Source organism: Apium graveolens, chromosome 2 (assembly GCF_009905375.1).
Source record: "Apium graveolens cultivar Ventura chromosome 2, ASM990537v1, whole genome shotgun sequence".
In the NCBI taxonomy this organism is placed as follows: Eukaryota; Viridiplantae; Streptophyta; class Magnoliopsida; order Apiales; family Apiaceae; genus Apium; species Apium graveolens.
In genome coordinates, this window is record NC_133648.1 from 248,538,517 (window position 1) to 248,552,251 (window position 13,735).

Genomic DNA, 13,735 nt, shown 5'->3' on the forward strand with positions numbered 1-13,735 from the left:
ACAACGATTGTTAATCGTAGGGTGAATGAATTTGTCAATGAATTTAGAACGAATATACATGTGAATCAATATGAACAGTCGTTTATAAAATAATCTAGGGAGTTTGTGAGACATTCTATTTATGTTGAAATTACTATATTGCCCCTATATTATTATATATTAATGTCATTTTATATAATGCATATGTATTAATTGTATATTTTTGAATTGAATTTAATATACATGTATTAGTCTTTATTAAATATAAGAATTATAATTTAATTATTTACATTATTAGTTTAGTACATTACATTAATTATAATTATCATATTATAATTTTAACACCAATCGATAACACAATGCTTAGAATTTATCATTTTGAGGGGATATATTCATTATACCGATAATATTTAAGGAAAAATCGTTATTAGGGTTAGTGCACTTGAGCACAAAAAATTGTAAAATATTTTAATGGTAACGATACCGGAGAATATTATAAAAACATCATTCAATTAAAACTAAACATAAATAGAGACAAATTAGAGTTTTCGTAAATGTAAAATTTACTATGACAACGATTGTTTCGTATGGTGAAGGAATTCGTTAAAAAAATTAGAATGACATTTTCAAAATACACATGCAAATCAATATGAAGAGTCATTTATAAAATAATCATAATTTGCGTATCTTGAAAAGTAAATTATAAAAAAAATAATACGCATGCATGTAAAAATATAATACGTATAATTTATCCGTCATCTTTCTTACTGAATTACTATACTTAGACTATAAACAAAAATAAACTCATATTAATGTAATAAATATCAAAATTTCATGTTTAAAAGGATAATTTAATAAAGAAAATTATTAATATTACAAAATATTTTCATGTTAAGATACCGATCATATAACTAATTTAACACTAACTCATTTATTGTAAATATAAATATATCTTATTTTCTATAAAAAAAAAATAATATATATTATTATAGAACTTGACACCGCCTTGCACACACTAAAAAGCTAGTTTGAACCCAAATAACCTATCACATACTCCCTTCGTCCCGGTCAATTTTTTACGTTTAGTTTGTGCACGGAGGTTTGGTTTGGGCACGGAAGTTAAGAAATATGTATAAAATAATGAAAAAGCGAAAGAAAAGTGGGTGGAATGATGGGACCCATTAATTTTTAATGTATAAAAGGGAAATAGGGGAATAAAAGTAATGTGAAAAGGAAAGATACGTGAGAAATTGATGGAACTCATTAACTACTTTTGATAAATTTTGAAATTAAAAAATTGGATGGACATCCGAAAAAGAAACTTACGGAGGGAGTAATAGAAATGTACAAGAATGTAGTCATTAGGCCCCTTTCACGGGCTTATGATTAAGTCCTGTTTTATATCCAAACCCTAACCAATCACCTCTCATCAATCAAACTCACTATAACTACTCGTATTCATTTGTATCCAATCAACACCCACTACTAGATTTTATAATTTCACAAATATCTCCTACCTCTATTTTCCTCTATTCTCCTACCTTACTCTAATCAACCCGCACCAGCTATAATTAAATTAATATACTTACAGCTATACATTAAGCATCAAGCATATGGTCCCATAACTTAAAACCCACAAATATCAAGTGGATATCCACGTGTCATCACATTACCCACTCGATTAAAAAAATATCTCCAGCTCCCGGCCCCACAATTCTCTGAACAAAAATATCTAGCCAAGAATATTAATTTTATAAGATAAACATTGTAGCTTTACTTTTCGATCGGACCACTGTTGACGTGGCAATTCTCAGCCATCCATTTATTAGATATTTTGGCACCAACTTTTAATATCCACCGTTGATTTGAAGGCGGTTGTACACCAGACGTGGCAGCCCCACACTTGAGATATTGATTCAACAAAAGTACTCACTAGACTTCTCATGTTCTGTTCTATCTTATGTTTCAGAAGATATCTCAAACCACATTCAACTCGAGTTCTAAGCACAAAATATCTTTTTTTTTTGTAATATCTAATATATGTGGCTTATAATTAAGTAGTGTGATTACTTGTATACACAATTGTATTACAAGGGTTTGTTTAGAAGATGGGTGAAGTAGCTATGAGTGGTGAAAAAATGGAGATAGAATCGAAGAATGATGGGGTTGTGAGATGGGATAAGTTCTTGCCAAGAATGGCTATGAGGGTTTTGTTGGTTGAAGCTGATGATTCCACTCGACAGATTATCACTGCACTTCTTCGAAAATGTAATTATAAAGGTATACAATTTTTTGATTTCTTTTGTGTCTTTTAGCTGTTGTTTATGTTGTTTGTGTTTATCAGATCTTGGGTTTTTATAAGCTGTGTTTGATTAAGTTATTGGTTTTTTAAGACTTGTGTGTTGTGGTGTATGGTTGAATTGAATTGATTTGGGAGAATAGGCTTTTATGTGTTATAATAATAACTACGCGTTGTATGTGTTAATTTTTGGTTTGATGTAATTGTGAACTAATGATGGCGTAGTTGTTTGTGGATTGTGTTATGTGTTTTCGATACTAATTTCATAGCAATTGCTAATTGTTTGTGGATCATGTTATGTGTTTTCGATATTAATTTCAGCTCAGGATAGTAAAGCAATTTCTAAGAATTGATTGTGGATCATGTTATGTGTTTTCGATGCTAATTCCAGCTCTGGGTAGTAAAGCAACTGTGAAGATAATACTATGTAAAATCAGTGTGCTCTGGAATTACAGGAGATTGGGTTTTTAGTTTTTGAGTTGTGTTATTGAACAATACTAGTTTGCCACTTATCTAATATATCTTTGTGATTGGTAGAATTTGTGTATGCACTTTAATTAAACCTTTCCATGTTAGACTCTTAATGAGTGTACCATCACAAGCTCAGGATGTGACTCATGAAGAAATTTCATAATTTGTGGGCTTTAAATATTGTAGCGCAATGCGCATTTACATACCCATACACAAAGCTTTCAACTTGGAAATATGATTTGTACAGATCTGTTAAAGATATTTAAAGAAAATTAGGAGCCTGCACGCAATGCGCACTCAAATATTTACACAAAGCTTTCGAACTTAGCAAATCTGAATTGTGGAGATCTCGTGGAAAATATATTAAGAATATATCAGAGTCTGTGCGCAATGCGCACTCACACTCATACACAAAGCTTTTGAACTTTGAAAATCTGAATTGTAGAGATCTATTAAAAATATATTACTGAATATCCCCTTTTAATGTAAAGTATAATTCTAAGTTATTTCGACTATTGTATCTGTATGAACCTCGCTGTGTATAATTTTAAAACACCTGAGCTAAAAGACATCTTTAAGCCAGTATCTAGCATCAATATCAATATGTAAATATGGTAACTGAATTCATTGAAGTTTCAATTTTGAAAGGGAATTAAATTTTTATTGTTACATGAATGTTGTAGTCCTTTTGCTGAATGTTATAGTCTTTTTGCTAAATAATATTTAATTTATGCCTCATACGTGCCCACTTATACGAAACAGTCACAGAGACACTTAAGTCATTTCACACAACTATACTTTGAATTGATCATACTAACTATTTACTTGAGATCTTTATTCTTTTACCGATACTTCCTACTCCAGTTCTCTCCCATTTTGCTTTGGCTATATGTTTTTCTCCTAGAACTTGTATAACAGTTTCTTTTTTACTCCATGAGTAGTTGCTGCTGTTGCCGATGGTCTAAAGGCATGGGAGTTGCTGAAAGGAAGGCCACAAAACGTAGACCTTATACTGACAGAAGTGGAGCTGCCATCTATCTCTGGATTTGCTCTGCTTACGTTGATCGCAGAGCATGATGTCTGTAAAAATATTCCTGTTATAAGTAAGATATGACTAAACCCACATCCTACATATGCTTTGTTTATATACTTCATCTGCCATTTCTAACATGTGTTTTCCACGATGCAGTGATGTCTGCACATGATTCGGTTAACACAGTCTATAAATGCATGCTTAGAGGTGCTGCTGACTTTCTTGTTAAGCCTGTTAGGAAAAATGAACTGAAGAACTTATGGCAGCATGTTTGGAGAAGACAATCTGTATGATCCATCATTGCTCTTGCCATATATGTTGGTCTATTTATTATTCTTAAAAAACCTCTTGAGGTTTGACTGATAGTGATCTGTTTCTTACTTGTTCAGCAGTCTATTAGTGATGGGCCCCAAGCTACAAGTGATGCACAACAAAAAGTTGAAGCCACAGCCGAGAACGATGCTACTAGTAATCATTCTAGTGGCTATGAGGCATGTATTCAGAGAAATCGTGAATGCATTGAGAAAGGAAGTGATGCTCAGGTAGCGTCTTTTTCATTTACATTTGTGTCTTTTTTTAAAATGGGCAAATTTTGCTTAGATGGATTAGGAGTTTCAGTGAGAAATTATGTCATATGCAATATTATTATTGAACGGGGGTTATGAGTAAGTACACTTGGTGGGCTTGTTTGCTTTTCGATTTGCATTTTTAAAACGTGTACTCAATTCCCCTCCACAACTTAATTATATGTTTTCCTTGGGCAGAGCTCTTGCACAAAACCTGATTTAGAAGCCGAGGAAGCAAACTTGGGACACAAGCAGGACCTCACACAACAGAAGCAGAACAAATCTCTAATAATAAGTGACATAAATATGCAGAAGTTGGACCAGTGCTTCAATGAAAGTGAGCAAATGCTAATGCACGACGGGAATGCTTCTGGTAAAATATTCAATTAATAAGGATCTAGCATCTTCATTACCTTCATATATAATGTCTGACATATTTTATATGCATTAAATATATTTAGGAGTACCATCAGTTCCAAATGTCACTGATATGATGACTTCGTCAAGAGACAATGTGGCTGCTGATAATGTTCGAGCCAACTGTTCTAGGGAAGCAATTGACTTGATTGGATCATTTGATAAATACCCTACTCGCAGTTACAGAAGCTTAGGCTCAACCTATGGGACGAACAAGGTTGAGTCGTCCTCATTGCTGGACCTTACCCTGAGAAGATCTCATCCTAGTGGCTCAGTGAATCAAGTTGCAGACGACGGGCATAAGTTAAAACAGTCAGATGCCTCAGCCTTTTCAAGGTGAGTTTCTATGTCTAATACTTTTGCAAGTAGTGCATAATGTTATAAAATTCATATCCTGTTTATTTATATTTGATTTGAATCTTTAATGCAGGTATGTTAGCAACAGGACAATTCAGCTCCCACATTCAACATCTGCAAGCACTTCTTATCGGCAAAAAGGTTATGAAACCAGTTCCGATAAACAGAGATCCTACCAAGCATTTGATTATAACTCTGATACTCGAGCACCTGTGGTTGGTCCTGATTTCAATAATTTATCCCCGATTACTAGTCAACTTGGTCAAGGTGAAATTCAATCGCCCTCCCCTCAGCAGAGAGCAATTCCTGTCACAGTTCCTGTCAGAGGTGTGAATCTTGTGAATCCATCCAATACCAATGTTTCTGCAATACCTTCTGTGTTCTTTTCCCAATCAAGCCGCTCACAATTGCAGAGTCCAAATTTATCTAATTACCAGGATCCTACCATTCAAGTTAATCAAACGTATCCATTTGATTCTCAAACCAAAAGCTCTCCACAGCTACGTTATGTGATGGACCAAAACACCAACAGGGCCTCCCCTGATCAGACAGACCAAAAGCAAGCTCATAAACTAGATATTTCAGAGGAAAGAGGACATTTTTCTTCAGCTACCGATCAGAGTGGTAGTAACAGTTTTTGTAATAGCAGTTTGAACCGTTTTAACAGTATAAACAAAGGCAATGTTAATTCAGTTCCAAACATGAAGTTTGGTCCAGTGTCTAGAAACGAGACTACCCTTGTTCAGGACGGAACTAATAATCGTTCTATTCAAAGAGAAGCTGCTCTGACCAAATTCCGGATGAAACGGAAAGATAGATGCTTTGAGAAGAAGGTATACACTCATTACCATCATTCAGATCTTCATAATTCTTCAGTCGCATTTATATGCTATTAGGTTCATCACTTACACAATGTCGAATTTGTAATCCAGGTGAGGTATGAAAGCAGAAAAAAACTTGCAGAGCAACGCCCTCGAGTGAAAGGGCAGTTTGTTCGTCAGCTGCAGACTGGTGATCTGCAGACTGGTGATGATGATCCGTCAATAGAAACTGATAATCACAATGTAGACTCCTCAGCCAATTAGCTAGCAACTTACAGTTTTTTTATCTTAGGTAGTGTAATCGGAAGGTGCTAACGCCCATAACTTTCAATATAGCTCCTGTAGTTTGTCTTTGTTGTTATATAGACGTGTACAATTATGTGTCTCAACTACACTGCGGTTTGTTTTTGGAGGATTTTCCTGTTTATATGTATAGAGGCAGATTTTTCAGTTTTGCTGCACTCTGCAGTTTGTTTACGGAGGGTTTTCCTGTTTATATGTACTATACATGTTTTTCTTTTTTTTTTAATGCACTATATTGCAGTTTGCTTATGGAGGATTTTCCTGTTTATATGTATTCATGTTTTTCCTTTTTTTATTGCAATACATTGCATTTTGTATTCAAGTTTTTCCTTTTTTTATTGCAATACATTGCAGTTTGTTTATGGAGGATTTTCCTGTTTATATGTATAGATGCCTGTATCTTCGTTTTTGTTGCACTGCACTGCAATTCTTTTATGGAGGATTTTCCATGTTTATAGTACATGTATAGAGACCTATTTTTTTTCATTCTTCCAGAGTGTAATGAAGCAATCTCTGGACACTGTAAATTTGATGTCTATTATGCAAATAAACAGATTATGTCGTGGGAAAACTAATCTATTTGATAGTTATTTCACATTAACTAGACTTTGTAATCCAGTGTTTACAACACAAAAGGTTGAAATTTGATTTGACATCACCTGCAAATATTTTTTGCCTCTGTTCTTTAAAGAACGGACATGTAGTTGCAATCACAAGCGGAACTTCAAAGGCTTTACCACAAACTACAAAATAGGGATATTTCACAAGTGTTGCTATTTGCACCCAAGAGTTGATTGAACTGTATATTCCTGAACTAGGATACTGCCACTCTACTAGAAAACATATTGATTAGATTGCATAATGCATATACTTTAACATCACTGATAGCTCTTTTTTATTTTTTATTTTAATACTGCAAAAAGTAATTTAATTATTGTGTAATTGCAGAAAGAAGAAGCAACAGGGACAGTTTGAACAAAGATAATTTGGATTAAGATGTGCATGTACTAGGTAATAATTGAATTTGGCAAGGGATGAATATAGTAGATACTGATAATAACCTTATGAACCAAATACCATTAGACACCTATATGGCCAGAAGTGACAGGATCAACTTGGATCCTTTTTACCTGCCATTAATCACAAATAATGTAAAAGCATGGGTTAATCTATGAATATTTTAGCTGGTTGATGGGCTCTTTAAATGATAAACGGAGGTATTCACCGAATAAATATCAAAAGACCCCCCCCCCCTCCTTTCTGTGGATAGCAAAGGCTGAGGGGTCGAGTCTCAGAGGAGATTTTGCAGTCGACAATCTTCAAGAGAAAAAGAAAAGAAAAGGTCCATTCGTATTCAAACGACTTGCATTGCGAAGCTGGTAAAAGAACCAGGTCCCTTCTGCCCAGCAGCCAGCATTATCAAACAGAACATGCCTAAGATAACATACATACACGCAAAGTGCTTGCAGCGACAACACAACATTTGTCACAAACCAAGTGTTAACATGGAATGATCTTTCATCCAGAACTACTGATGATCATGCTCCACCACATCCTTTGTTATGTAATCAAAGGGCTAAGATTCATTTAGTATATGAATTACAACATCCGGTTAAGCCTGATAATCTGTGGACGGGGACCCTCGAGTCGACCAATCTCGTAAGAACTTACTTCCTTTCCTTAGCCTAAAAGCAATAGCTAATTTAGACTCCTCTCAGGTCCACCACTAGAAATCTAAAAAAGTTTCAAGCTAACATTTTTTCCATGGCTTCCTCTCTTTGCATTGTTTTCCTGCAATCTTGCACAGCGCAATTATTGTGTTGTCGCTGCAAGCACTTTGCGTGTATGTATGTTATATAATGTATCCACACTTTGTTAACAATAAAAGAAGAAGACCAATATATTCAAGTAGCACGGGACAGAATTCTAATCAAACAAAATTTCAATCAACAAGACAAAGGCTATAAGCCAGCCACAAACTGCTACCACTTAAAAAAAGTTGTAACTTTTTCCTTCACTTGTTCAAAAACACTTCTCTTCTGATCTTTCTAATGCCTGTATAGTGTATCCATTGCTTTCATCAACCAGTTTCAGTTTCATTTGTAACATCATGTAAAGAAAATCTATGCTGGTACATATTGCTAGTTAAGTGCACAACTCAATTATGGTATTATAGTTTACAATTAGGACCACCATTTGCAGTTCCATCTGCTAACCATTAAGGTTTAACTTTTTCCTGTCAGCCTCGGAGGGAAATTTAACAAGAAAATCAAATTTTAAATAATGATAAAAGGCCGTATATTTATTCAGACCCATCAAGAAAATATTAAGTGTCCGTTTTGATCATGAGATTTCAACCCGGTTAACAAGAATGGTAATATGATTTCAATACAAAAATGTATTAGAAACTCATTCCCATTCACATTAATGGGGTTGAAATCTCATGATCAAAATGGTCACTAAATATTCAGCTGCATCACTCACAAATATTGTCAGATCAACACGAGATTTAGTAAGCACTTGAAGGTTAATCAAACCGGTGATCGATGGAAAATATTATAGTGGAAAGATTCAGCACTGAACAAAGCTTGCATGTTTAAAATTTTCAATCAACAGATTAAACAAAACTTTGAAGAAACATGTTTTTCCTAAAGTATAGCAGTATGCAAACTGTACAAGACTTGTTAAAAGCAACTTTCTTAAAACTTCAGATTGCATGCAATTAGGAACTTTTTAATTTGCTTTTTAGATATAATTCAGTTCAGCAAGTTCTCAGCTAACCAAAAGGTTGAAAAAACATGCTTTTGAGGAGCCACGTTTAAATCAAATGCCGGGCACAAGTCAAAAGCAGCAAGCCAAATTATTGCTTCCCAGGTCTTCTTAGCTAGCCTCCTATAATAACCCCATGGGCGCAGCCTTGTAAATATTATTCAATCACTACCAATGTCTCAATTCGATGTAAAATCCCCACAACACTGTGCCAAGAAAGGTTTCCACATCAAAAAGCGCTATAAGAAGCTGTTATACACTCTGTGTACCGTACTCCTATCAGTTATCTCGATCATCTTCATCGTATATTTTATCCTACGCCCCTCAAAGCCTGAATTCTCACTCAAAGAAGTTGATATCAACCAACTCAACCTAAGCTCAAATCCTCAGCTTGTCAACTCTTCCATTGAACTCACCTTACTATCCAAAAATCCAAACCAGAGAGTTGGCATCTACTATGATGAGCTAAATGTTTATGCATCCTACAAGAACCAGCAGATAACTGTTCCAACATCTCTACCGCCATTCTACCAAGGGCATGGGGATGACAACCTCCTAACGGCCTCATTGGTTGGTACTGGGCTGCCAGTGGCTCCCTCTTTTGGTTATGAAGTGAAACGTGACCAGACTGTGGGAAAGCTAGTCTTATATTTGAAAGCAAATGGCCATCTCCGCTGGAAAATATTGAGTTGGGCTTCCGGAAAGTACAGGTTTAACGTAAATTGTGTAGCTGTTCTGCCTTTTGGACCTTCTATTCCGTCAGGTCCAATCAGTTCTAAGCAAGGGACTCAGTGTTCTACTACGGTTTAATAAGTTTTGGTGTAGATTAAATTTACTTAGATACCAACTAATTATATACTTTGATGTCAGCTTGTTGTAAAAAAATGCTTGTTAATTCTGTACAATAGTAACAAATTACACAAATAAAAGTTGCATTTGTTATGAAAAATAATTGCTACATTTTTTATTTAGTATTATCTTCCTCAGTACCCTTCCTCCCGCTCTATGTCCTGACTTGAGATGCACAAATATTGTCGTAAGTGGCAATTAGTTGTTGTAGCGGATATCTTAGTGGCTGTACCGGAGCAGTATGATTCAACAATAGCTACTAATGTCCTGCGAGGGATCAAAATGGAAACCAGAAAAAGACTTAAATAGGGGCGGGAATGATGATGGTTAATTTCTGGAACGATAATAGCTCCATGCCGATAGTGCACTCCAAGCTAAAGCAATACCAGAAGGGCGGATTGAGGCACCCAGAGCCAGGTGTTAAGATAATGACAACAACAGCAAGTCTACTCTCACTAAAGAAAAATATAAATTTTATACAAGAGGTGGAAAATGTAAAGGAATTAAAAGTTTCAGTACCAAATATGTTGCTAAAGATGAATAACTTTTTTGAAGTTCCAAAGGCCAAACAGAGTTACAACTTGCAATCTAATTCGTCCCTACAAACAACAAACTCCACCACATAATGATTTTCCCCACGATATACATCGTGAGTAGTCTGTAATGTCCACTTCTCTTTCCTCTATCCGGTGGTCCTCATCCTCAATGCCTTTAAAATGAGAAGATCCAAGTTGGTCTGTATATAGAAATATGAACATACATTCTAACGAATTACTCAAAATATAGGACACGAATGGGAATGAGCATATGCTCTGATACATATTTCAACAGAATTTGAATGTTCTGATTCATCATTCAAGAATCTTGATTATTCTGATGAATCCAATCAAAACTTCGGAAAACTCTTGATTCCCTAACTATTCTCAAGTACCAACAACTAGGATGTTTACATCACAAGATCTTCAAGCCACTTTTATTTTTGATCTGGAAAACCCTTTACAAAAATTTCTTTCTGCAGAAGTATTTGATTCACTTTTTCAACCACACAGGGGCAGCATTCCAATGCCGGATGTGTCACCTTATTCCTTAAGAACCTCAAACTATTATCAAACAACATGAACTAAATTACACTTATTAGGATCTAGCATATTAATATTACATGCGAGAAGTGTGCCTCTTGTTTTTCCTCATAGAAGACTTGATATTATCTTCTCAAGCTTGGTTCAAATGGTCCCGATCACAATTTATCGTGGACAAAATAACATAACGTAGAATCTGTCTCATATAATATTTTCCGAAGTGTTGGGCAATTTTACAATCAAGCGTGCACTAATTTGTTAACAGAATATAATGGCAGTCCCTATCAAACACTAAAACTCTTGGAAACTATGGACACAACCCTCCCAAATTCTTTAGTGGAGCCTTTTCAAGCCACACTTTTTCATTTCTCGGATAATCTTCACTCCATTATAAACTTTAAGTGTTAATATGTTTATTATCTTTAGGTGTTCTCTAGTTTAACGGCTTCTTCGATCATTGCGTGTACATTATGCATAATATAATTTGCATGTACGTGCTAATTTTGCAGCGACTAGAAAATTATCCACAGCACTAGTTAGAGTTTGAGAGACATGGTCAAAACTTAAAATTGGTTCAAGTTACTTGATCACATAAGAATTGACAAAAGCACGTTCTCCAGGTTCTGCTATTCTGGGCTGTGCTGAATATTAGTTCTGAATTCTGATTAAGCTTATCCTTTGCAAGCATTGACGCTTATCCTTTGCAAGCATTGACTATAATTTTTTTCGGGACTATAATATTTTTTGGAAATGGCCAATTTCTGTAGAGTAGTGCTAGATGTACCAAATCAGTTACCAAAATTTGGTCCAAAATGATGAGGCATCGTGACTTGTCAATTAGATGTTTTTTATTATTAATTGATTACATGTGGTATTTGGGATCCATTTTGGGCATTAATTTGGGACCTCTAAAATTATTTATTTCGGTCACGAAGTAAAGAAAACCATAACTACTAGGTTTAACATGAATAAATGCGGTTGTAAAAAAATAAATAAAAATAAGAACGGGTTATGTACCTGCATCTCCGTCTTAGCAGCATGTCTGCGAGCTTAATTATTGCAATTACACTGACCAAGTTTAGTGTTTTTGACGAATTCTACTTCTCCGCAAATCTTGTTTATCTGCAAGTTCTGGTTTACTGCAGATTTTTGGGATGTCTATTACAGTGCAGTTTCTATTTTAGTACGACTTCTACTCTTTTAAGAATACGGGGCCATCTTGACATCTACTCCGTAGAAATCCTGCAAGTAACTAGATCAAGTAACCTAAGAAAACACAGGTGTTATGTTGTTCTAAATTGGTTTTGCAGGTTCGCATCATGTCACAAAACAACTGATTTCTTATTATTCCAGTTTGCAAAAGATTGTGTTATTTTTTTTCTGAGGTGATTCCAATTAAAATAAATCAAACTAAGCAAATTTTCATGGTGTACCTGCAGGTAAAATCAGTTGATAATACCTAAAATCATAATCAGATTTAAAAAAAAAACTAGTATCATTTTCTAGAGTTTTTTTATACACCACACATATTTAGAGTAATTTCAACAATATCCTCTTGAGTCAAATTTTGAAGAAACGAAGATAAACTTTCTCTCCAACAAGTTTCATGTCCCCCTCTATAATATTAAAAGTTTCCAATGTTTTCTCACTTTTAGGAGTGAATATCCCATCAACTATATTATTACTGAGTTGACAAAAATCTTGAATTTTATTTAAATAAACTTATGTACTGCTCTATATTATTACTGAGTTCACTACTAACTTACAATTGACATACTCAATTTAAAAAGATAAAAAAATGCATAACTAAAGTCAGAATGTCTTGCAATCATAATATACAATAATGTAAAATTTACATTATTATTAATATTAAATTTGATTTTATTGAAAAATATTAGTTTTTGAAATTTAACGCATGTATGTATTATGTATGTATGGGAAATGTTAGTTTTTTTATTTACACTACTGTTAAGAAAGTAAGATTAATTTATATGAATATGTGTGTGTTAATATGTAAATTATTGTATGTTATATCTCTTAGTAAATTATGATGATTTCAATTATTTATATGCTAAATATCTTATTTATGTAAATGTATAATCATTATTAACATGTAGTGAAATAATTGATTACTTAACTAACATGCATTTATAATTATTCAAAAATTAAAATTATGTAATAAATAAATTGCTATTATTTATATATGATATTCACATTATCACTGACAAACAATCCATATTTATTTTTTACGCAACCGGTATCAATCATGGTTGTAACATAAAAATGAATTATATATTTTTAAGACTTACTATTGATATTCATGATTTTTTTTCAAACATTCAAAAGAAAAATTGTAATTATATCGTTATTTAAACTGTTTTTTTAAGTTTCTTTCATTACGACTCTAATATTTCTTCATATAATAATTTGATAACATTTTATACTATTCTCCTAAAATTAAAAAATTTCAGTTCAATAAAGTTTTATAAATATCAGTTGAACTGGTTAATTCCTTCAAATTACTGAACAATATATATTTTTTCCTTAAATAATATAAAATGCATTGATTCAAATGCTATAATATCGTATAGATATAACTTTTATTTGAATAATTCAAAATATTTGTACAATATTATCTTGATCAATGAATATTGCCGATCTAAAAGAATTCATTTATAAAAGCTAGATTTTTAAAGTGAAAAATGAAAAATAAATCGATGTAGTATATCATTGTAGTTTTAACAAATCTCTTGAGATCTCATTTCAAATTTCAAATATTCTTAAAATCGGGA

The 13,735-nt window shown here is 33.5% G+C and overlaps 2 protein-coding genes across 3 annotated transcripts; both read left to right on the forward strand.

Annotated features, from left to right (window-relative positions):
* The first annotated feature begins 1,918 nt into the window (after window positions 1-1,918).
* On the forward strand, window positions 1,919-6,520 carry LOC141708309 (two-component response regulator-like APRR5). Of its 2 annotated transcripts, none has more exons than XM_074511871.1 (8): window positions 1,919-2,259; window positions 3,691-3,852; window positions 3,939-4,069; window positions 4,172-4,324; window positions 4,547-4,721; window positions 4,810-5,101; window positions 5,196-5,955; window positions 6,055-6,520. In XM_074511871.1, exons 1-8 carry the CDS (start codon window positions 2,088-2,090, stop codon window positions 6,205-6,207), a joined length of 1,998 nt encoding a protein of 665 aa, XP_074367972.1. In that variant the 5' UTR covers window positions 1,919-2,087; the 3' UTR covers window positions 6,208-6,520. The 2 variants fall into 2 exon arrangements, with proteins under 2 accessions (XP_074367972.1, XP_074367973.1); XM_074511872.1 differs by having other exon boundaries at window positions 4,175-4,324.
* Window positions 6,521-8,998: 2,478 nt separating this feature from the next.
* Window positions 8,999-9,975, forward strand: LOC141708311 (NDR1/HIN1-like protein 26). The gene has a single exon (XM_074511873.1). The coding sequence runs from the start codon at window positions 9,190-9,192 to the stop codon at window positions 9,823-9,825; it is 636 nt and encodes a 211-aa protein (XP_074367974.1). The 5' UTR covers window positions 8,999-9,189; the 3' UTR covers window positions 9,826-9,975.
* The last annotated feature ends 3,760 nt before the right edge of the window (window positions 9,976-13,735 follow it).

Excerpts from the sequence above, each read along its gene's own strand:
- LOC141708309 (XM_074511871.1), top strand. The coding sequence starts at position 2,088 with ATGGGTGAAGTAGCTATGAGTGGTGAAAAAATGGAGATAGAATCGAAG. Across the intron at positions 2,260-3,690 it reads TCGAAAATGTAATTATAAAG|TTGCTGCTGTTGCCGATGGT; the intron begins GTATACAATTTT and ends CTCCATGAGTAG. Across the intron at positions 5,102-5,195 it reads GATGCCTCAGCCTTTTCAAG|GTATGTTAGCAACAGGACAA; the intron begins GTGAGTTTCTAT and ends TCTTTAATGCAG.
- LOC141708311 (XM_074511873.1), top strand. The coding sequence starts at position 9,190 with ATGTCTCAATTCGATGTAAAATCCCCACAACACTGTGCCAAGAAAGGT.